Below are 25,771 nucleotides of genomic sequence, written 5' to 3'. Positions count from 1 at the left end.
GAAGGAAGCTGGGGCTGTTAACATTGAGGATTTCCACCCTATTAGCTTGGTGGGAAGCATTTATTAAATCATTGCCAAAGTCCTAACAAAGAGGTTCAAAAAAGCAATACTAGAAATCATTGGTCAGTATCAACATGCTTTTGTGGCTGGAAGACAGATTATGGATGCTGCCCTTATTGCTAATGAGGTGGTGGGTGCCTATCTGAAAAAGGGAAAAGGGGGAATATGCGCAAACTGGATATGGAGAAAGCATTTGATCATGTCAACTTGAATTTCCTTCTTTATCTCCTTAGGAAAATGGGATTTGGGGCGCTCTGCTGTAGTTGGATTGCTCAATGCATCAAACCCCAAGCTTCTCAATGCTCATTAATGGCAGCCCATTTGATTTCTTTTGCTCTTCGAGAGGCTTGAGACAAAGAGATCCCTTGTCCCATTTTCTGTTTATTTTGGTTATGGAGGTGCTTAGCCTCGCACTAAAGCTACTAAAGGAGGGATCTTTAGAGATCTCAACTCTCAAGGTAGTTAGAGATGGAAGTCTTACAGAAGTTTCACATCTCCTTTTCGCAGATGATACTATTTTGTAAAGATGAACCCCTTCATATTTTCAACCTCAGATGCATTTTGTTAGGGTTTGATGTCATCACGGGTTTGAAAGTGAACCTTGGTAAAAGTGAGCTCATTACAATTGAAAATATTGGCAAATTGAAAAGTTTGAAAGGAGATTGGCAGGATGGAAAAGAAATTTCTTATCAAAAGGAGGCAGACTCACCCTCATCAAAAGCATTTTGACGAATCTACCAGTTTATTTCATGTCCCTCCTTACCTTACCGGCCTTAGTCACTAGGAGATTGCAAGGAATTCAGAGAATATTTCTTTCGGGAAGCTTAGGGAAGAGTTTAAATATCACCTGGTCAGGTGGGGAGTCATAAAACAATATATTTGTTCAGGAGGTTTGGGATTGAAATCCCTCCAAACTTTCAATAAAGCCCTCCTCTGGAAGTGGCTATGGAGGTTCATGAATGAGACGGACCACTTTCGTGGGGTATTATTGTTTCTAAATATGGACTTGAGCATAATGATTAGACAACACACAATAGAGGGGAGTGGGAGTTTGGAAATCATCAAGAAAGGATGGGATGATTGTTTCTAATTTTTGACATTTCAAATGGGAAATGGGGCCAATGTTTACTTCTGGCATGATGTGTGGTGTGATGATAGTAATGTTAAGAGTTATCTTTCCTTCCATCTACAGCTTGGCTCGTGACAAAAATGCCTTTATCAGTCATCATCTCCAAATCATTAATCAAGGAATTTTCTGAAATATTCCTCTTACTAAGAATGTGGCAGCTTGGGAACTTCATGCACTCACTAACTTTTACAGAATTCTCTATAAATTTCATTACCAAAACATACCCAACGAACCAAAATGGGCTTTGGACAAAAATGGTATTTTCACTGTAAAGTCTTTCAACAAGAAACTCCCATCGATGAGAACAAATTGCAACAACTCCCCTTTGATCCACATTGAAGGACAGCAGCCCCTTCACAGGTAGCATTTTTTTAGGGAGTTTCGTACATGGAAATATTTCAACCCTCGACAATCTGCAGAAAAGAGGGCTTACACTCACAAATAGCCAAATAGGTGTTTTCTTTGTATGAATGGTGCAGAATCTGTCAACCACATTCTTCTCTACTGCCCCTAGATAAGGAACTTGCAGAATTTGGTTCTATCCTTGACTGGACGGTAGTGGGTTACAGAAAAATCAGTTGGAGGGGAGATTTGGTCTTGGAAAGGCATCAGAGCCACCAAGGAGAAGCGGAAGGCTTTGAACTTCATCCATCTCGCCATCTTTTGGTGTGCTTGGAAAGAAAGAAATAAGAAAGCCTTCAAAGATACAACAAAACTGATTCAGACTAGCAAAGACCAGTGGATTGCTGCTGCCTCCAAATGGCTTGGTGGGCAAATTGTTCATGATCATAATGTTGTCCTTGATGTTTGCGACACTGTAAAGAGTGGTTGATGTTTTATACCACGGGTTGGCATCCCCTTTTGCAGGCAACATAAAATATTAGAAGTTAAATTTACAGAAGCTATGTTTTGAACTGTGATAATGTATACACACACATAAGATCATTCTGTGATTCCATAAATATGTGGCATGAATTCAAATGGAAAGGAGACGTTGAAATTATAACAATAGCTTGAGATACACAAACTTGGAAAAAAACAAAGAATATCTGCTATAGAACATAATAGGGGGGTCTAGGTTTTGAAGGTTTTTTTTTTTTTTTTTTTTTGCAGTTTGCTACAGGTATATTTATACAGATGGATACTTTAAGGAAATGGCATATATATCCCTAGACCATAATTTTATAAAACAGTATTAAGTTGGTTAACCATGCAGATGGCATTGTACAGTATAGAGTTGGACATAGTCTAGTTAAACACATTTCTTTCTATGGGTGTTTAGTCTTATTTTTAGAAAATAAAGATTTTGTTTAAAAAATGCTTATACCATTCTTGTGTGTGTGTCTACACATATAAGAGTATAGATGTGAAGTATATGTAAGGAACAATACCTTATATAAGAGCATTTCCCCGTGCTCACAGCGCTCATTGTCGGGAGGATAATCATCTTCAAGTGTCCCTTCATAAGCTTCCAGGATTTCAACTGCTTTCGAGCCACTAGCAAATAAACAAATGAAATTTATAAAACCAAAGCAGGACCCCAGAATGTAGATAATTGTTTTCAATCAACTTTGAACAAACTTTATGATGGATGTGCAGGCATGGAATGCAGCTATTTGAAACAAACTAGGCACAATAACCAAATCTACAATATTAAATCTAAAAAAGTATCTACCAAATACACCTCAAAAGAAATCTGAGTTAACCATATCAATTTAATATTGTTAGAATTGATTAAACGCAATGGAAATATTCATAAGCTGATAACTTAAATCAAAACTATGAGAAAAAGACAATTTCTATAAAACAAGCCGAAAAAACAATCATACTCAGCCAAGAAATTAAGCCATTCTTACAAATAACAGCATATTACGTCGAAATGGAAATTGGAAACATAATAAGAACAGCAGCCAAGCTGTTACCTAAACTAACTAACAAAATTGAGTCTGTTTAATGAACTATAAAGACCTAGAGTTATTTCTAAAAAGAAGTTTGAGGAAATGACAAAAGTATCACATATCACTTCCCAAGTCACCTTCTCTCCCTTTCAAACTGCCATGCCAACATATTTATTTGAAGTGAGATATTCATTTACCTGTGTAGCAGAGATGTTTCTATAAAAGAGTTGAATTCATGTAGAAATGTGTTAAAGAATACTCTATGCTTCTTTGGTGCACTCTGAACAAAATAACTACCATTCTAAACATCCATTTTTTTATTAGTAAAAACAATAACAATAATAATTATTTGGAACTGTAATAAACCTGACTACATATGCAATAGAAGTGAAAAATTGAGGACTTCTTTAGATATAGTGTTATATAAATGTTAAAAACTGATGTTCACCATACACAGTATATCTATACAATTATACGGTTATTCTCATGCCCTTGCAGTTGCATGTCCTACATTTTTACAATTCCCCGCATCCCTATGTTCATGCTGTATCATATCCATGTTCCCCTGTGGGCATCAATGTTCACTGTCATCTAGTAGATGTTCCAGGAAGCAGGGTCATCGGATATCAAATCATTTACCCACGTGCACTATTGCTTTTCCTTGCAAGGTCCTAGTGAAATTTACACTCAGATCCTAGTATATACATCTCATCTCACCAACAGTAACAGCAGCAAATACCCTTGGAAACACATCTGGAACACTGGAGCCACTACAAAAGTTGCTTACTTCATGTTGGAGGCAAGTCTCTAGAAAATTCTCACCATTGACAATCTCCAAAATCAGTTGAGCACACTCACTTGCACTGCTCCTGGACTAGAAGTTTCTGGAACTTGGATTTTTCCCTGATCAAGCAGAAGTGGCTCACTGCCGGAACTGTGGAGGGTGAACTTGGAAAAGTATGCACTCCAGAAAGGAAAGGGATGCTCTTTCCCTTATCCCAACAACAACAAAAAACCAAGCCTTAAGTCTCTAGGTGGGGTCAGCTACATGAATCCTTTTCCGCCAATTTATGCAATCATGGGCAATTTCCTTCGACAGTTTTGGGCTATTAAATCCTTATTCACTATCTCATTCTAATTTATTTTAGGTCTACACTTACCCCCTTCTACTACCCCTCACAGTAACTAATTCACTCTTCCTTACAGACGCACTATTTGGCTTACGTTACAAGTGCTCAAACCACCTGAGTCGTCCCTCCCTTATCTTATCTGCTACATGAGTTATGCTTAACTTACCGCGAATATGTTCATTCCTTAATTTATCTTTGAACCTTATACCACTCATCCATCTTATCATTCTCATCTCGGCAACTTTTACTTTTTAAATATGTTATTTCTTAATCACTCAAAATTTTGATCCATATAGCATAGCTGGTCTTACATTCATCCTATAGAACTTCCCTTTTAATTTAAAGGATATTCTACGATCATACAGCATACACTAAACACTGCTCCATTTTACCCAACCTGCTTTAACTCTATGTATTACATCTTCTTCAATTTCACCTTAAGCTTACATAATAGATCCCTGACGTATCGAAGTCTACTAGTGCTATTAATTTCTTCATCATCAAGTTTAACTGTCTTTAATATTCCTCCTACTATGACTGAAATTACATTTCATATATTTTGTCTTATTTCTACTTATCCTAAAGTCTTTAGATTCAAAAGCCTCTCTCTATAATTCTAGCTTACATTTTACTCCGCCCCTAGTTTCATCAATCAAGACAGTATCTTTTGCAGACAACATACACCATAGGATCTTATTTTGGATACTCCTAGTAAGTTCATCCATTACTAAAGTAAAAAGATAAGGGCTCAAAGAAGATCCTTGATGTACACATATTGTGATTGGAAATTCTCTGGTCTCTTCATTTGTAGTCCTAACTCTAATCATTACTACATGCACCTTTTTTTATAAAACCCACCAAGGAACTTCCCTAAGTACCCTATCATGCGCCCTCTCAAAGCCAATAAATACCATATTGCGAATCCCTCTTCTTTTCCCTGAAATTTTCCATTAATCATCTTAAAAGATATATAGCTACTGTAGTAGATATCCCAGGCATAAAACCAAATTTATTTTCTGAGACCTTCGTTTCTAACCTTAATCTTTGGCCAACTACCCTTTCCCACAATTTCATTGAATAACACATAAGTTTAATTCCACAATAGGTATTACAATTTTGAATATCTCATTTATTTTTGTATGCAAGTATTAAAGTGTTTTTCCTCTATTTCTCTAGCATTTTCTTAGTTTTACTGATTGTTAAATAGATTAGTTAACCATATAATTTTGTTATCACTAGGGCATTGGCAAATTTCAATAGTGATGTTATCCAATCCTATAGTTTTTCCATTTTTCATCTTCTAATGCAAATTTAACTTCACTAACTCTAATTTTGCAAATAAATCTCGTATTTTTATCTTTTCCTTATTTCTCAATTCTAAGTTTAAGCCTTCCACTTGGTTTACATTAAATAGCTTACTAAAGTAACTGTGTCATCTTTTTTTCAATTCTACTTCCTTAACCAAGGCAATATCATCCTCACTTTTTATACATTTTACATTACCTAAGTCTTTACTCTTTCTTTCTCTAGCTCTAACAAGTTTAAATATGTTTCTTTCCCCTTCTTTTGTATCTACTCTAGCATATAAAGTATTAAATGATCTATGTTTAGATTCACTAACGACCTTTTTTGCATCTTTTCTCACCTCTATATATTTTTCAAAGTTCTCCATGTTTTTATATTTTTTTCCATGTATTATACCAAATTCTCTGTCTTTGTAGCTTTTTGGACATCTTGATCCCACCACCAACATTCTTTACTATCCGAGAAAAAGAAAAGTCTAAGATAATATGCTCAGACTCATTTTTATCTCAATATCCATATCCTCCACATATCCTCTCATAACCTTTATTATCCCTTCCAATGTGTTCATTCAAATCTGCTCTTTCCCTTATCCCCCTCGCCATTTTTTGGTAGGAGTAGAGAGACATAAAAACAGGGTGGATATTATTGTAGATAGAGACCTAAAAGATAATGTAGTAGATGTTAAAAGAATAAGGGTTAGGATCATTACAATCAAGTTAGTTTTAGACCTAGAGATAGTGAACGTCATTAGTGCATATGCTCCCCATATAGGCTTAACAGAAAATCTGAAAAGACGATTTTGGGAAGATATGGATAGTATTTAACAAGGGATTCCAATGTCTGAAAAGACATTCATAAGAGATGATTTGAGTGATCACAATGGGAAGGATAATATAAGGTATGAGAGGATACATGGAGGCCATGGATATGGAGATAAAAAAGAGTCGGGTGATACAATCTTAGATTTTGCCATGTCTAACGATTTGGTTATATTGAATACTTGTTTAATAAAAAAGAGAAGAACACTAAATAACTTTCAAGAGTGGGTACAATAAAAGTCAAATAGATTTCATTTTAACAAAGAATAGGGACCATCTATCTTGCAAGGATTGAAAAGTTATCCAAGGTGAAAATTTGGCTACACAACATAGAGTCTTAGTATTAGATATACATATCAAAGAATGGAATAGGAGCAGCATAAATCAACACAAGAGGACTAGATGGTGGAACTTGAAGAGAGATAATATAGTAAAATTCAAAGATAAAATGAACAAAGCATATGATTGGACAATAAGGGAAAGGTTAATGCAAATACTATTCAGAAAAAAATGGCGAATTCTATCATAAGGATAGCAAAATAGGTTTTAGGTGAGTCCAAAGGAAGATACTTGGATAGTAAAGCAAGTTGGTGGTGGGATCAGGAAGATACTTGGATAGTAAAGCAAGTTGGTGGTGGGATCAAGAAGTCCAAAAAGTTGTTAAGACAAAAAGAAATTAGAAAAAATTGTAGAAATATAGAAAATCTTGAAACATATAAAGAAGCGAGAAAAAATGCAAAAAAATACTATCAATGAAGCTAAACATAGAGCTTATAATACTTTATGTACTATGCTAGATACAAAAGAACGCGAAAAAGACATTTATAGACTTGCTAGAGCTAGAGAAAGAAAATGCTAAGATTTAGGTTATGTAAAATGTATAAAGGACAAGAATGATAGTCTTAATTAGAGAAGAAGACATAAAATAAGGGTGGCGAAGATACTTTGATAAGTTGTTCAATGAAAACCAAAATGAAAGATTGAACTTGAAAGTGACAAATGAAGAAAAAATTAAAAATAGGTGATTTATTTGTAAAATTAGAGTCCTTGAAGTTAAGATAGCATTAAAAAAGATGAAAAGCAGGAAATCTATAGGACCAGATAAAATACCAATTGAAGTTTGGAAATGTGTAGGGAATAAAGAAATTATTTGATTAACTAATCTACTCAATAATATTTTAAAAACCAAGAAAATGCCAAAAGAATGGAGGAAAGTACGTTAGTACCTCTATATAAAAATAAATGCGACATTCAAAACTGTAATAACTATCATGGAATTAAGATTATGTGTCATACGATGAAATTATGGTAAAAGATAATTGAACATAGAATAAGATTAGAAACGAAGATTTCAAAAAATCAATTTGGTTTTATGCCTGGGAGATCAACAATAGAAGCTACTAATCTTTTAAAAAGTATAATAGAAAAGTTTAGGGAAAAGAAGGACTTGCATATGGTTGTTATTGATCCAAAGATAGCTTATGATAGAGTACCTAGGGAAGTGCTTTGGTGGGTATTAGAAAAGAAGGGTTTTTGCAATAGATATATGGAGGTCATTAAGGATATGTATGATAGAGTAGTGACTAGCATCATGACCGTAGGAGGAGAGTCTAGAGAGTTCCCAATATCAATAGATGTTCATCAAGGTTCTACTTTGAGTCTTTATCTTTTTACTTTAGTAATTGATGAAATTACTAGGAATATCCAAGATGAGATCCCTTGGTGTATGTTGTTTACAAATGATGTCATGTTGATTGATGATAGGAGTGGAATCTAAGCTAGAACTTTGCAAAGCCACATTAGAGTCTAAAAGGTCTAGGATAAGTAGGAATAAGACTAAATATATGAAATGTAATTTCAGTAATGTAAGGAGTAGCAACAAAGAGAAGATTAAATTGGATAATCAAGAGATTAATAGCACTGATAGATTTAGATATCTTGGAACTATTATGCAAGGTGAAGGGGAAATGAAGAAGATGTAGTACATGGAATTAAGGCAGGTTGGGTAAAATGGAGGAGTGCATAGGGTGTATTGTGTGATCATAGAATACCCTTAAAATTTAAAAAAAAGTTTAATAAGACGGCTATAAAGCCAGCTATGCTTTATGGTTCAGAACGCTAGGCAACTAAAAGACAACATATACAAAGAATGAAAGTTGTTGAGATGCGTATATTAAGGTGGATGAGTAGTTTAACATTAAAACATAAAGTAAGAAATGAACATATACACAAAAATTTAGGCATAGCACCATTTGAAAACAAAATAAGGGAGGGGCAACTTAGGTGGTTTGGGCATTTAAAACATAGGTCTAGTAGAGCACATGTGAGGAGGAGTAAGTTAGTTATGGTTTCTGGTATGAAAAGGGGTAGGGATAGGCCTAAAATTACTTGGAATGAGGTAGTGAGGAAGGATTTAATAATCTAATAAAGGAAAATGCTCTAGATTGAGTGAATTGGCGAAAAAGGATTCATGTAGCCGACTCCACCTAGTGCGACTTAAGGCTTGCTGCTGTTGTTGTTGTAGAGAGAAAGAAACAGGAGAGCTTTTGAAGGATCAATTTCACCCCTTCATGTCGTCACGGATCATCGGGTAACTATGATATGTAGTGAGCATAATGGGCTGGTTGTGAGGGATGTTAATGTATTCCTTGATTTCTTTGACACTTACAGTGAGGATTATTCTTTGTATTTTTGTTATCTTACATTGTAACTGGGCGACATCCCCTTGATGCCCTTCAATGAATTTTCTTTGCTGATTAAAAAAAAGGAAAAGAAAAAAAAATGAAGAAAACAGCCAGTGGAATCGGCATCCCAAAGACTCCTACCCCTCTTACTACTTAAAGATCCAGTCCTAGATTTGAATTCCAGCTCTGGCTTTTATGCTACCACACAATTGATCATGAAAGTCACATAAATCAAACTCCATGGTGCCTTCACCCACCTGCAGTGCAATAGAATATGATTGTCTCTTCCTGCTCGTTACACAAGTGTATGTTGGCTGTGTATGTATGTGTAGGCTATGCACAATCCACTCTTCATCAAATTATCCACAATTAAAATTCTTTACCAGGCTCCTCCCACATCAAAAAATCCAGCTCAGAGTGAGCCTAGTTCTTCCATATTGCTTTCCAGGGAAAATATGTCTCCTTCTCATTAAGCAGCAAAGAATAATAGGATTTTAAAGATATACCCAGAATTTAATCATTTCATCAAACTTTGTCTTCCCCCTTCCTTTCACCCCACTGCCCTGAGGGAGCTTCATTAGCCTAAGACATTCGTCCAGTTCCAACAATATTGAAGTTATTGAAGTTCTTTCCAAATCTCAAACCTTAGCTGCTGACTTGTGTCATTATAATTAGTTGCCAGCAGAAAACCCAGGATTGATTCTTAGAGAGGTCTGCCAGCCGTACACATCATGCCACAAAAAAAGTCCTCAAAAGCAAGACTATGAAAATGGTGTTGCAGAAATGGCTCACAGCCACACATCAGGTCTTCAATTCCCTTTAACCATCCACACATTTAAACCCTCTCCTCATTTATGACTCACTACCAAACATTGTGGCAGAAATGGCTTCAGAGGCTCTTGTAGGAAGGGGATGGTTTTCGAAAAGCAATGGTGGCCACTTAGCATGGAATATAACACAATGGCTAGCTTCCCCAGGAACCAAACAACCACATGAATGACTTGAGGAATTACACTAGGAGTGTCTGGAAAGAGTTCTTCCGCAAAGAATGCTCTGCTTCTACCTTCTTTGGGCATTATCTTTGGTGCAGCAAGACACCCTTTGAAGGAGCAACTTCCTTCTATTTTCTAGATGTCATGCAAACATAACATCCTCATTAGCAGGTGCCTTGAAGCAAGTGAAGCCACTTATCTGGGGGCCAGTCCCCGTAAGAAGTCCTATAGACAGAGAAGCAGAGGATATCATAAGGATCATGAATTATTGTATGGCAGTTGGGGCACCTACTGGAGGCAGGCAAGTGAGGTGGAACCCCAAAAAAAAAAAAAAGGTGTTCCCAGGCCACAAGGTTCCCTGCTTTGCAAGGGCAGGGAGATACTCATCACAATGTACGCAGCCTTACCCCTGCCATTTTATGCAGGGGGCCTTTTCCTTGGACTCAAACCCATGATCAACCAATCGCCAAGGAGTAACCTTACGGTTGATTCAAAGATGGAACCAATGTTACCTAAAACATGGAACATTCTGGTATATGGAACGGGAAAAGGATCACGGCACGGCACATGCTATAACATGTGGAACATTAGGGGTAGACACAAACAGATATATCGGTGAAAAAAGTGTAAAGGCCCTTGCATATTTTGGAGAGGATGTTGAGGTGTTTCTAAAGGTAGAAGAGATCTTCTGTTGAGAAACAGATTAATAATGAGTGAAATAGAATTAAAATGATGATTCCCCAATCCCCACTTTAACTAATAAAAGTTATGTTATATGAAAAAACTTTGGATTGTTAGATTTAGCATTCCAAAAGGGAAATGTTCCACGTTTTGGAACATTCATACCAAACGTGGTTCACTAGGGTGTTGGCATTTGCTGCTAAGTATGGGTGGAACCCTTCTAGCAAATGGAGTCTTTTCCTATATAATCTTTCTGCAGTTGAATTTGAACGAGAACTTGAGCATTATGGAATAGACTTTCCAAAGGATTGGGATGTCTCTCAAAAATTGTTTTTTCTTGTGAAGTGATATGAGCAAACATTCTTCCCAGTGACAATTTGATGAAAAGAAAAATCAGTAAATCACTTTGAGGCAAATGGATAACTATTTCGAGTCTAGTTTATGCGTCCCCTTGTAATTCACTGCATAGGAGCAGATGGGCTGGAAGGGGACCTGGCAGCTTGGACATGCAACAAATGCAGGCCCTACGGCAGTCGACAAGGAACCATGGGATGATATTCTCCACGCTCTGATGTGGTTGACTTGGAAAGAAATGAAGGCAAAGGCTTTTGAAGGAGAGAAGATATCTTGGGATAGGATGAAAAGAGCATTTTTTAACATACTATATTATAAATACCAAAGCAGAAAGTGAAAAACACATTGTTCAACATACTACATACATGCCAAAGTAGAAAATTGAAGGAACATGGTTTAACATGCTACACAAGATACAAAAATAGAGTTTGCTGCGGAACAATGGAAACATGTTCCCTTCATTAATTTCTTGGATAGCTTTTATCTTGGGAGATTTTTGCTGATAGTACTTTGAAAGCACATGGGTTACCACCATTCGGAGTCTCCTTCTAATACAGTCACTTCTTGATAACCCACAAAAGTTAGTGTCAATACACACACACACACAAACATACAAACACATATAAGCACTGCAGGTCTGCAACAGGGTAACCCTGATCTTTCTCCTTTTGAATCCTGATTCAGGTCAACAGATCTACTATCAAACTCCGCAGCCACCACTCAACTATTAAACCTCTATTTCACAAAACGTGAAGATATTTCTTTTTTGTCAGCAAAGATATAATTCATTAAAGGAACCAAGGGTGCCATCCGTACAAAGAGTGACAAGAAAATCACCCTTAATTAAGCGTGTCAAGACAATCAATTGTATTAGTGTCTATCATGAACAGCCACTATACAACTAGTTAAAGTAGTAGTCCATCCATCTTTGATAATATGTAAGGGCGTGGCTGATCCTTTGAATGCTGTACGCAAGTGGGCGAACAACGGGAATTGAACCCGCGCATGGTGAATTCACAATCCACTGCATTAATCCACTTGGCTACATCCGCCCTTCTTCTCCCACTGAGTTAAAGGGGCCCATTTGTTTGATTCAATTTATGAAAGAGTCATTACATTATGCAGATTAAGATATATCTATCTACATATATTATATACATAAGTAGATGCAGTAGATTCATAGCAGCTCGTGGTTTGATCTTTTGATCTTAAAGGAGATCTTCTATAATTTCGCATGTGAGGGGTTATTTCTTGGTTTTTTTCTGAAGAATTTGCCATGATATATCCGATCCATGCATAATATCATGAAAAATGGATACAAATTTTTTACTGCTACTTAGTATCGGCAATAAGTCTAAAAAAGTATCTAAAAATCTTCGATTTCTTTCCCTCCACACAATCCATAAAACGGTTAGGGGAATAAAAGTCAAAGCTTTCCTTCTTCCCTAACTTGAGCAAACTCCTTTCCAAGTCCATACGTCTCCATCCAATGTTCTGTGGTAACTCGCAGCAGCCTGATCAGATAAGTAAAGATTTCTGGTCCAAGAACAATGCAAAAGGATATGCTCAATTGTTTCAGTATTTACCATGCACCACAAACATTTGTTGACAAGAGGCAGACCCCTTTTCTGCAGGTTGTCTATTGTAAGAATTTTCCCAAGGGGGACCCAACACACACAAAAAAAAGGGCACCTTTGTGGGGGCAGCCGTTTTCGAAATAGGCTTGCAGGGGAACCTGCTGCTGGCTGCTAGAGAAGTGAGATTCTTATAGCATTAAAGCTGCCAGTGTGGTCTAGGGTCCGTTTAGGTTCATTAGGGATGTTTCAGAAGGGAATGCTGCCAAGGAAATCCACAAGGTAATAAATCTCCTAATCATAGGCATTCCTCACCAAGTGAATGTTCCAGGAAATCCCACTGGCTGAAAGTTGACGTGATTACTAATTAGAGCCCCTTTGTCACAGACCAAGCTGAATATAGAAAGAAACCTTATGCTAAGGGGGAAAGTGCTGCACAAAATGTGATGCCAAGATAAATAACATTACACCCATTTCCCATGTCAAATTTAATAGGGGAGAAATAATCTTCCCAGCCACAAAGGGTGGATAATACAGGATTGCCCCACATTGCCATCCCAATTAAAATTTCACTTCACTAATTACCAGCGCTAATTATTATTTAGTGCCAAAAAAATAATACCCTACACTGATGAACTCCTCTCAAGGATTATAGAACTGCACACTTATGTCCCAACTCCCAAGGCCAATGTAAATCAAAATTTCCAATGCACCAATCATAACCAGATGCAAAGTAAGAGATCAGTTCTTAAATAAATTATTAGAGCTTCTCAAACATTACATGTGATCTCTATAAAGAAATGGAAGTATGAAACAGAAGAAAATAAGCACAAAAAGAAACAAACCACCGCTTCAATACAACACAGGAGTAACTTTTGTTTCCATCTTACCCTAACAAAAAAAATTCAAACACGATGGACAAAAATTGTGAATGAACAGAGCTTTCCAAATCAAAAGATCAAATTTTTACTTTGAGTTTAAATGATGTGCAACAGCAAAGCCTATCCAGTTCATCCGATGATTTGGTTTCAAAGTCAAGAGTTGCTGTCTTGTCTCAACAAACCCTGATAAGTCCCGCATTTGAGCCTGTGAGACAAATGGTAAATGGTGCAGTCAGCTAAAAGAGTCACCAACATGCAAATTAATGGACTCATCAAACTTCCATAAGAGGATTAAACAGCAAAACAAAATCCAAAAAAAAAAAACCATAAACACCATACAAGGTTAAGTTTAGCCATCCCAAACAAAACATCATCATGAAAAATACATTATGCTACACAGGCATGACCATTTCTTTTTTACTTTGACTAATGACTTCAAAGCCTCACGAAGATGATTGCACCTTAGCACTTCTTTCTTCCTCTTATATAAATCATATGAGTACCAATCTATTGCAATTGGCGTAATGGAAAAGGTGTACATTGTATATAAAAAACACAGAGTACAACAGTCTTAGCTAGAGCACAAAGACAGAGTGCTAGACTCCACTCCTAGACCACCCAATAACCAATCTAATAGAATTGTTGCTTGCTGCAAGGACCACGTGGCTTAAAAAAGCAGCTGCTGCAAGATTAAGTTGACAGGGCCAAGCCAAGAAGGCCTACTCATTGTTCAAGAAATTTAAATAATCTTCAATGTTTTTTTTTTTTTTTCATTTTCAGAAATTTTATTAGAAAAGAACAAGAGTTCTATTTGTGAAAACTACATTTTAGGGTTTTCTTATTTATTTTGGGAAGTAACTAGTTTTTATATTTAGTTTGAAGGAAAATTAAGTATTAGGATTTTAGACCTTTCATGTTTCTTATGTGAAGGTGACCATCATCAGCAATGTCTTGAAACCAGTCTAGATCAACCCAGTCAAAGCAACGGTTATCTCAGCATGAGCACTGAAATTGTAAGTTCTATATATAATATACTATATAATTTTCACAAAAAACATCTTTCTGCTTTTAATTAATATTGTAATTATAGCAGTAATTTAATCAATAATTTTTTACTTCTGAATATGTATCTCACATAATATATCTGTAAACGTTTATAATAATTTTTTTTTTTAACTAACATTAAATTCAAATTTCGAAGTGTAACATGAAGTTTCAGTTTTCTATAAAAAAGTAAAAGCATGTTAGATGACTTCAAATATGATTCAAAAAGTAAAAATGTGTTAGATAATACTTCAAAGATAGTTCAATTAGCTATCACCAAAAAACTAGTGCACCTCGCCAATAAGTCTCTTGCACCCTTGAAAAGATGGAAATATAGTTCATTTAGCTATTCTACCCAACAACTAATGCAACCCCCCCCCCCCCCCAATCCATGAGTCTCTCACATACTTGGTGCAAGGTTCAAATCTCACCCACCACAAACATGTATGTTATATTTGAGTGGTTTGATTGACTGAGTCAACCAAGTATTTGCCAGGTTCTGCCAATTTAGGCAGAGCTGACCCATGCCAGTGCAAGTTTCATGCATGTTCTGGCCCAGCAAAGTGACTGGGTCCTATTTGTAAAACCATGGTCAACAGCAAGTCTCTAAATATTGCTAGTCCCCTCCTAGCCTCTTACACCATACAAATCATTCAAAAAACTTTGGCAGGCAGAGAGCAAAAACAGATACTACTAAAAGAGACAAATAAATTGGGGACACAGGTCCACAAGATATGATATACTGCAGTCACTTGCGTAGTTCCTCTGATCTGAGCAGCCACTTAGGACATTGAGAACAGACCGTCTTAAGCCCAAATAATGGATCAGATACTTCAGCTGACATAAACGATCTTTAGAAGTATTTGTGCATGATTTTATATCATTCATCAGGGTATTTTTCTTATCAGAATTTTAGGTTTATTTTGACTGCAAAACTAGAGGACGGCACAGGTCCACAAAAAATTTTCTTATCAGACTTCAGTTGGGTTAGTCTCTTACACAACACAATATGCATCATTCTTTAAAATGTTGGCATGCAGAGACCGAAAACATATATTAAAAGAGACAAACAAATTGGGGGCACAGGTCTACAAGAAATGATATATCGCACGCATTTAATATGAATCCCATTGTCAAATGTAATGTGGTTCCTCTGATCTGAGCAGCCGCTTAGATAAGACGTTGACGAAGGACCTTCTTAAGCCCAAATAATGGATAAGAATTACTCAGTTTAGCTGACTTAAAAAATGTTTAGAAGTATTCTTGCATGATTCATTAAGGTATTTTTCTTAAGAGACTTTTGTTGGGTTTGTGTTTATTGCAGAACGACTACGGGGTGGCACAGGTCAACAAGAAAATTTCATATCAAACTTCTGTTTGGTAGCTAATGAGGTGGTTGTGGATGTGAGTAAGAGGGGCAAGAAGGGTGTGGTTTCCAACTTGGACTTCGAAAAAGGCCTACGACATGGTTAATTGGAGTTTTAGTGATAAAGTGATATGTAAGACGCATTTTGGAACTCTGTGGTGTAACTGGATTAGAGGATGTCTTTGCTCTGCCAACATGTCCGTGATTGCTCAAGATCAGCCTAGGTATTGGTTCAGGACTTCTAGGTCCTTAAGGCAAGTGGATCCATTAGCACCTCTTTTATTCACTTTGGTGGTGCGTGGTTTTAGTAGGCTGGTACTTCGTGCTAAGGATTTAGTGGTGATTGAGGGTCTTTTAGTTGGCAGGGAGGGGGTGGAGTTGTCTTGTCTTCAGCTTGTGGACGATACTTATCTTTTTCCTTGAGAACAGCATTGAGAAGTTTCAGGTCCTCATCTTGTTGAAAATTTTTAAGCTCTCAGGATTGAAGATTAATTTGTCCAAACTTGGCTTATGGACATTAATTTGATCAATAGGGAGTTGGAAAACATTAGATCTATAGCTGGCTGTCATTCCTTAGCTTGCCCTATGTTGTACCTTGATCTTCCTTTAGGGGGCAATCCATCATCGAATGCTTTTTGGGATCCAGTGATTCAGAGAATCGGGAGGAGATTTGAAGGTGGAAGAGGGCTTATCTTTCATTAGGGGATAGGATCACTCTCATTAGTGCTCGCCTCTCCAATATTCCCATGTGTTTGAATTCATACCAAATTAGCTAGGCCTTTATAAAGATATATGAGAGTTAAATTTGAGCATGATTGGGGCCTGGCAGTGTGATTTCTAAGAACTTCCCTTTAATTGGAAAATGGTTATAGAAGTTCCCTTTAGAATCTAGCTCCTCACGGCATCAGGTTTATTAACAGAAAATATCAAATGCATCAAATGGGTGGGATACCAAGGGGATTGGCAACGTTACCAAGCAAGTCCTTGGGAACAAAGAACCTTGTTCCCCAGGTAGCTTGTCTTTTCTTTCCTCTCACTCACTTTAGAATGGCCAATAGTCATAGAATTTGGTTCTAAGAGGATATTTGGGTGGGTAAGACTTCATTGGAGCTGTAAGAATTTCAACTTTATATCTTTCTTGAGGTTGGCGCGCCGAGGGGGGAGGGGGAGGGGAAGGGGAGGGGGTGGGGGAGTGCAGGCTCTTTTTCTTGAGATTCCATATCTCTAGGAGTCCAAATGAAATAGAGGTCGATGAGCTAACCTCTTCAATTGGGCGCACTGGATTCTTTTGTTCCTAGTTTTTGGAGGGGTTGTTAGGTTTGGGGTTGGAGATTCTTCAGGGTATCTCTCTTCAAAATCTTTTCTTAATCATCGTATTTAATCTTCAAATCCCAACTCTTTGTCTGAACAAATATGTTCGGAAAGCAACAGTTCCTTTAAGATTCGGGCTTTCATCTGGACCCTTGTTGCTGATAGGAATAATTTGAGTGACCAGCTACAGAAAAGGAGACCTCATAAAGCTCTTAGTTCAGACTTTTGTGTGCTGCGTCATGAGACAAATCAGGCCAATGCTCATTTTTTTCTTCATTAGTAGCAGGCACTTGTGGAACTCTTTGTTTTCCTTTTATGGTAAGGTATGGGTGGCTCAGCAAAATGTGTATTGACTTTCTGTTGGTGAAACTTTTGGGGGTCTTGGGAAGAGTAAAAGGGGGGGGGGGGGGGAGATTTTTGAATTGTGCTGTGCTTGCTACTCGGCTTGAAAAAAATGCAAGGATCATCAGAGATCAGAAGACTTCTTCGCCTTTGTGGTGGGAGAAAGCCACCTTTTTTGTTTCTTTTTGGGCATATTCTTTTTGAGGTTTTGGGGGGTTTGTCACTGTCTGATATTCAAATAGATTGGAAAGCAGGAATGCTGTATTTTTGTTTTCCCTGTCATGGAGGATTTCTTATCCTCTTCTTCTCGTAATTATTTCTTAATGAATATTTTTATTATAAAAAAAATCATTCTAAAAAATTTTGGGATGCAGGGACCAAAAACATATAACAATACCAAAAGAGACAAATAAATTTGGGGCAAAGGTCCACAAGAAACGATAAATAGCAAGCATTTAATATGAAGTCCAGAGTCTAATATAATGTTGTTCCTCCGATTTGAGCAGCCACCCAGATAAAATATTGACAAGAGACCATATTGAGCCCAAATAATGGATAAGATATACTCAAATTAGCTGACATGAAGGATGCTTAGCAGTATTTATGCATGATTCTCCATCATTCATTAGAGCAATAGAGCCAAGTGAAATGGAGGGAATCCTTATGTTTTCCATCTACAAAAGCTTTATTTAGTTTCGATAGCATCTTTTGAAATTCAGGTCTTTGAACAATTTGTGGTGTACAACTAGAATTTTTTTCTTAAGCTTAAAATGCCATCAAAGCATTTCAACACTATATATTCATAAAAAGATGCACCTAAAAATTATGTACTTGTAAGTCTGATGTACTAATTAAACATTTCTATGGCACTGAATAAAAGATTAGGCTTCATCTTGACCATACCAACTCAGACAGGTTGACAGAAAACACTCTAGCAATTTCTATAGTCAAAAAAAGGGCCAAAATCGGAAACAACAAATTAACATAGCAAGTCACCGTGCATGTGGCAAAAACCTTTGAAATAAACATACTTATTCTTTAGCATCTCATTTAGTTGATAATATCACTTTACCATTTCTTTTTGCCCCCAGAAGACCATAATGGTACCAAGACCAATTATACAGTTTATTTGGCTTCAGCATTTAGGATCAAATCAATGTGCTAAAAAGATATTTGACTAGTACAACCTACCCATATAAATATCTTTGTACACAATTTAAACAGATGTGTCACAAGTACATTTAACCCTCAGCTAAAAGGCAGCAAATAATCTAATCATAACAAAAGAAAAATTGGTGTAAAATGCCCATTCACCTGTAAGAGTGACAAGTCCCGTAAAATTTCTATGTTGTCTGGATCAATCTTCAGGGCATTTCGATAACATTTGATTGCCTCCCTGTATTCTCTATCTGATCGATATAGAAGACCGTAAACGTGCCAGCAAACATGACTTTTAAGGTCATTCTGCATTCAGATAAAAATTTAAGCCAAATAAGGCACCGCAAGCATAACAATAATTTTGGAGAAAAAAAAAGTCCTAATGATGACAAACACAGAATAACCTTCCAACCTTTAGTCCTGATCGGACAAGATCATATGCTTCTGATTTGCGATCCATGCAATTTAAAGTCAATCCTTTCATTGCCAATGTTTCTGGAAACCACCGCAGGAAAGGAGATCATAAAAATATTGATTCAAAAATAGAGAACCAGAGGAAGAGATATGGCAAACATTTTAAGGACTGAAAATGAAAATATTATCAAAGTCTAAATATTTTCTAATAATTGTAGAAATCAAATACAAAGGATCATAATGCTAGGCAGTGTTTTAAAAGGCAAAAGCATAAGGCAAGGCTTTTTACCCCTGATGAGACAAGGTGTAAGCCTTGAGGTGTTGAGGCATAAGTCTTCTGAGACTTTGATTTTTTATTTTAAATATATATAATTTATATATACAAAAAAAATGAAAATTATTAAAATAAGTTCTCATTTTTTTTTGTCTGAATTTTTTAATGATCGCCAAAAAGAAAATATATTATTACTTTTAAGGCATCAAGGGGATGCCAACCCCGTGTTACAAAACATCAACCACCCTGTAGAGTGTCGCAAACATCGAGGATTACAAAATGATCATTAACAATGTCGCACTAAGCCAGCTGGAGATAGCAGTAATCCATTGCAGGTCTGAAGCGAAGTAAATGAATCTTTGAAGGCTCTCTTATTTCTTTCTTTCCAAGCCCACCAAAAGATGGCGTGAAAAGATGGCGTGAGGGATGAGGCTCAAAGCCTTTCGCTTCTCCTTTGTGGCTCTGATCCCTTTCCAAGCTCAAATCTCCCCTCCACTTGAATCAGCCGTAACCCACTACTGCCCAGTCAAAGATAGAGCCACCAAATTCCACATGTTCCTTATCCAAGGGAAGCGGAGAAGAATGTGGTTGACTGATTTTGCATCAGCCATACATAGAAAACACAGATTCATGCCTGTAAGCCCTCTTTCCTGCAGATTGTCGAGGGTTAAAATATTTCCATGTACGGCCTCCCACGCAAGAAAAGGCAACCTTTAAAGAGGCTGCTATCCTCCAAATGTGAATCCAAGGGGAGTTATTGCAATTTGTTCCCAATGGTGAGAGTTTCTTATAAAAAGATTTAACAGAGAAAATGCCATTTTTGTTCAAAGCCCATTTTGGCTCGTTTGGGATGTTTTGGTGACGGAAATTGTATAGAAATTTGTAGAATTCAGAGATTGTGTGACGTTCCCCATCTGCCACGTTCCTTGTAAAAGGAATTGCCTAGAAAATTCCCCGATCAGTGATTTGAAGATGATCATTGATAAGGGCATTTCTATCACAAGCCAAGTTGTAGATGGAAGGAAATGCGGCTCTAAGATTACTGTTCTCACACCACACATCATGCCAAAACTAAGCATTGGCCCCATTACCCCTATGTTGTCTGAATTTTAAACTAAAAAATAACAGTTTAGAAAAAAGAAAAATCAAACACATGCTGTCTTCATTGCTCGTAGTCAGCAGCTACAGCCACATGGCCTTCTAGAGCCACATGCGCTCCTTGAAGATCGCTTCCTCACCAGTAAAAACAAAAACCTTTGGGTTTCGGTACCTATCTCTATCAATTTTCTCTCCACAGTGGATTACTTCAATCAAAAAGAGACTCGATAGAGAAAGAGACAAACTCAAGACAAGAGAATGAGAGAAACTCAAGAGAGCAATAGAGACACAAAGGTTACCCCCAGGGTGTAGCTTAGTTGGCAGGGCGGATGCTGGGAGTGCCTTTCACAAGGTCAGGGTTACATCCCCTCCCGGGTTCGATTCCTGCAGCTGGCTCTTGAATTTACCATCTCTGTGGAGCTGTGGGATCAGCTGCCACAGGGCGTGGGGTTAGTCGCGCAGGCCGTAAAACAGACGTGCGGACACCCGGCGATACTCAAAAAAAAAGAGACACAAAGGCAACCCAATTGTCCCATTAGAGAAAGAGAGAGAGAGAAGAACAGCCGGAGAGATATGGCAACAGAGTTGTCTTGTCAGAGGAGCTCGCTGAAGAAGATTGACAGTGGATCTTTGTAGAAGTGATGGAGTACTCGTCAAAGAGAGGAGCCTTCATCAAAGGGAGGAGTCTTAGATGATTCTTCGTTGATAGAAGCACAAACAAAAGGTCATTTCTGCCCTATTTTGCAGTCCTTTCCATTTTTTTTTTTCCATATTATTAAAACTAGTTGATGGTTGTTCCCAAAATGCATGCAGCATACACCATCCTCTTAAAGGTGTAAAATACGCAATTTTTTCAATTGAGGTGTACACTCCAACCCATAAAGTGTATGCAATTCAGGTATTCCACCTTTTGAACTATGCCTTAGTGTGTTTTAGCCTCAAAACGCCTCAACAGCCACGCCTCATAAATGCCTTTAGAAACACTGGTATTCATCATTATATGTCAATGCAATGTATCCAAAGTAACCAAAGGCAGTGAAGATATATTAAAAAATGTTAAGTGATTCACAAGGCCAATCAAATGGCATCACCACTATGATGTTTTGACAAAACTTCCATAGGCAATACCAAATCTGTTAAATCAAGTTTCGAACTGTAAATCAAAATTCAACTTCAAGAATTTGAGAATCAAATCAAATGGAATTGAATCTTTAAGATTTGCCACAAATTTCCAAAATCAATTTCACATTACATGCATATATTTAAACCAAAGTCATACAAAATTGGATTATTTTAAGAATTATGGATTTATACTAAAATCTTAAGAGTCAGAAAAACCAAAAATACAAAAAAAAAAAAAAAAGGACATAATCAAGAAGAATTACTAATTGAACTATCAGGTATTTAAAAATCATGTTGTGTGCTTTCCCTAAGAATTAAAAAGTGGGTAAGAGCAATAGAGTCCGTTTCTGGAAATAACTCAAAGAAGTGTGGGTGGAGGAGACTTCACTGATGCTAAAGGATCCTCATCTTTTTTAAGCTTTCTTCTCTTCGTAATGCTCCTATTAGTTCTTTCACTTCTTCTAAGAGGATTCCGTCTTGGGATTTTCATTTTTTCAGGAATCTTGATGAATCAAAGGGTCATTGAGCTTACTAACCTTATTTCCTTATAGGACAAGCACATTCATTCTTCTAGTGAGGATCAGAAAGTGTGGGGAAGGGCTCAGGCATATTTACTTCTAAATATTTTATATCTCATCTTTTAAAAAACCCATAGAGAGCCTTATCCCTTTTCCTTGGAACCACTTACTTTGGAGGGCTAGGGTGCGAGGGAAGATTCAAGCTTTTGCCTAGACCGTGATTGTAGAAAAGATCAACATGCATGATATGCTTCATAGGAGAACTATATTACTCTTAGTCCTGAATGTGCTTCCTATGTTGTGAAAATAATGAGTCAAGTGCCCATCTCTTTGTGCATTGCAAGGTGGCATCGTAGCTTTGGAATGCTCTTTCCTCTCTAGCAGGGGAAGAGTAAGTGGCTCTGGGAAAGGTGAAAGACTTGCTTTTGGTAAATTTCAGGGGGGGTTTGGAAAGAATAGGAACATCATATCTCTATGGTGTGCAGCTGTTTTCTCAATCCTATGGACCACGTGGATTGAAAGAAACACTATGCTTTTCAAAAGTCAATCTACCTGCTCACGGCTTTTGTGGGATAAGGCGATTTTCCTTGCCTCCTTGTGGGTGCACTATTTGGGTTTCTTCAAGGGTCTTCTGCAGTCTGGCCTTACTAGAGATTGGAAGGCTGCGCTCTTGTGATGGAATTTTTATTGTTTTTTTTTCTTTTTTTGGTGTTTTCCATTGTTTTTTGGTTTTTATTCATCTTTTCTAGTCAGTTGAGAAGGACTCCTTGTCTCCAATCATGTACACCATTTCTTAGGTTTAACAAACTTGTCTTCTTTTTCTATCAAAAAAAAGAAAAAAGAAAACTAATTTAAAAAAAAAAACTTTAAAATTAATTAAAAAATTCAAAAGGCTAATATCAACTAACTTTGTGGAGAACCCTCCCAAAATTCGAAACCTTCCAGACAATCAGTACAGTGGCAGAACTTCCCTTTCTTCTCAACGACATAACAGTGGCCTGCTCCATTTAGTCCACCAGTCAAAAACCCTTGAAGAGAAGGCCAAGCATTGTGGTCTTCTTTTGTCTTTCAAAACAAAAGGGTCATGAAGATGGAAAGAGACACCCTTGTGGAAAAATGAAATCACTAAGAAGGTATCTTTTTGAGACATGGCCCAACTTCTGTATAAACTGAATCAATCAATTCAGGCAGGATTCAGTCAGTTCCTCTACAATGTGGCTTGATTCGTTTTGGAGCTGAATGAAATCGAATCAAATTGTGATCTGTATAATTCTAACAACTATGCCGCTATATAAAGGGATCCATAATGAGGATCTTCAAGTGAGCAAATTGACCACCACAAAAAACAAATTTAGGAAAAAATGAAAATCCAAAAAAAAAGTTCAAATAAAAGGAAAATACTAGTACATATGCTACAGCTTTAAAACAGCATAGAGATCATAATTCTTTCTAGCCAGAACTGGGAAGACTTTTTCTCCTCATATCAAGGAGTTTTGTACACAATATATGTAATTCTGTCCATAACATTTTGAAATGTTAATCTACAGTAGAGCAAAAATACATTAAAGTTCAATTGTTCTATTCCATTAATCTTCCCTCATATAACATTTGCCAGACTATCCATAACACCAATAAAAAAAATTGTAGCAAAATACATATTCAAAACAATGTAACAAAGAAAAGATGGTGAAAGCACATGATCCGAGAAAATATTCAACACCAATCAATGATCATTAGCAGAAATTTTCCAACACTCTTTTTTAATGCGTGTGTGATGTGTATGTCAAATGAAAAAATATACCTCCATGATCCGGAAACTTTTTCAATATAGCATCTGCAGCCTTCAATCCCTTTTTATACTGCTTAGTTTCATACGATTTCTGCAATGGTAAAAAACATTCCATAAGTCTTCCAACTTACAAAAGCATTTTCTTGTTATATAGACAACTGGAAATAACAAAGAAAATATGGTGATAACTATTTGAGCCAATGACCTAGGCATAACATAACAGTAGCTTAGATTAGAATCCACCAGTCATCATTTCATTATGACAGACTTTAATATTAGATTGACAAACCAAGCATAATAAATAAGCAATAAATTAGCCATGCGCCATTAAAATTAAAAGGAAAAAGAAAATAAAATGACAGTAAAACAGTTCCATGTACATTTATGGAAATTGACGACCACAAAACACACAATTTATTGGCCTCAGTCAATTAATAAAATCCTGAACTTGCACTGAATAATAAAACACATTTCCAGGATTGACTTGAGCCTCGTCCTCAAGATAAAACAACAGAAAATTTCTGAAATTTGTTCCATGCCATTGGAGGCAGGGATGCTAATAACTAACAATAGGTAAATGTTAAATGGAAGAAAGAATGCAAGAACCACTTCACAAGTTCTGATCATAAATTGATCATTTTGACTTCAAAACAACAAAATTTTATTAAGCTTTCTCTGCTCACACGTGCTCGAGTTCCAATGAATAATACAAAAGCAGATCCATGCACTATGAAATCAATAACCACGCGCTAATAACTTCCACCAAATTTTTAATATTCACAACTATGATTGCTGAGGAGGAAATTGAGAAGTTGCTGGCGATACAAAGCCTCGCACTCCTGCTCCTAAGTTCCTGAAAATACTGCCATTTAGCTTAATTTCTTACAAAATCTCAAACACCAGTTAATTCAACAATTTCCCAAGACCACCAAAACGAATATACATCTGCGCGTGCCTGATAGATATCTTCGTTTTCAGTTAAACTCGTCCCCCACAATTTCTCAGTAACTAAACAGAACCAATAAGAAAGTACAACAAACGACGAAATTGCACAGGCAAAACAGCATCACGGAAAATCAAGTCTAGGGTTTAAACAGCAATAGAAAGTGAGAAAAATAGGAAAAGATTCAACTTTGATCGTGCAGTGCCGAATAGTGAACAACACACTGACAGAAAAAAAAAAAAGAGCATCGGAGCTTACGACTATTAGCTTGAAGAGATTAGCCTCTTTGGGAGGGAGCGAAGCGCCCATTGCTGCAGAGAGAAAAGGAGAGAAACGCGGGAGAACGAGGAGGGGGATGGGGGGATGGGGGGATGCTGATTGCTGTGTTGGGGTCGAGGGCTGCCGCGAGAGAGAAGGAGAGAGAAGGAGAGTGGCGTTTATCTGCTGCAACCCTATGGGGACAAACGAAGCGAAGTACGCTAGAGAAACTAGTAGACGACTTATTGAGAAATTATGCGTGTTTGGGGAGATGGAAAATATAGGGAGCACGTGCCCCGCACCTGCTTAACTTCTTAGGTTTCTAATTTGTTTTTTTTTTTTTTTAGGTTCCATTGGATAGGGGCTTTTATTTGGAGGTAAAAAAAAAGATAGAAATTTGTCTCCTGTTGCATTTTTTGTCATTAAATATTAATGATGTGTATAATTAATTCTTTTTGTTCATGAACTTGTTATGTTTTTTCTTCTCACTTTTCTTGATAGTCAAAAATAAAAATTAATAATAAATTTTCTTTATATTTTAAAATTTTCAAAAGAAGTTTAATATTTAAAACAAATGTTATATCATTTCAAATAGTGAATTGGTTTGTTGGGGTCTGATTGCACAAGA

At 36.8% G+C, this 25,771-nt stretch overlaps 1 protein-coding gene across 1 annotated transcript in view; it reads right to left on the bottom strand.

Moving 5' to 3' along the window:
• Positions 1 to 25,385, bottom strand: part of LOC131157772 (N-terminal acetyltransferase A complex auxiliary subunit NAA15) — a 55,804-nt gene extending 30,419 nt beyond the window's left edge. Inside the window, exons 1-6 of the mRNA XM_058112152.1 lie at positions 25,144 to 25,385; positions 23,955 to 24,033; positions 19,140 to 19,222; positions 18,884 to 19,033; positions 13,596 to 13,711; positions 2,581 to 2,686 (exon numbers count right to left, since the gene is read on the bottom strand). Of these exons, the coding sequence (XP_057968135.1) occupies positions 2,581 to 2,686; positions 13,596 to 13,711; positions 18,884 to 19,033; positions 19,140 to 19,222; positions 23,955 to 24,033; positions 25,144 to 25,194 (585 nt within the window). The 5' untranslated portion in view covers positions 25,195 to 25,385. The remainder of the gene's footprint in view (positions 1 to 2,580; positions 2,687 to 13,595; positions 13,712 to 18,883; positions 19,034 to 19,139; positions 19,223 to 23,954; positions 24,034 to 25,143) is intronic.
• Between the last annotated feature and the right edge of the window lie 386 nt (positions 25,386 to 25,771).

The sequence above is a fragment of the Malania oleifera genome, chromosome 6 (assembly GCF_029873635.1).
Source record: "Malania oleifera isolate guangnan ecotype guangnan chromosome 6, ASM2987363v1, whole genome shotgun sequence".
NCBI lineage: Eukaryota > Viridiplantae > Streptophyta > Magnoliopsida > Santalales > Ximeniaceae > Malania > Malania oleifera.
Note: the sequence above shows the minus strand (reverse complement) of the source record. Positions and strands in the feature narration are given on the sequence as shown.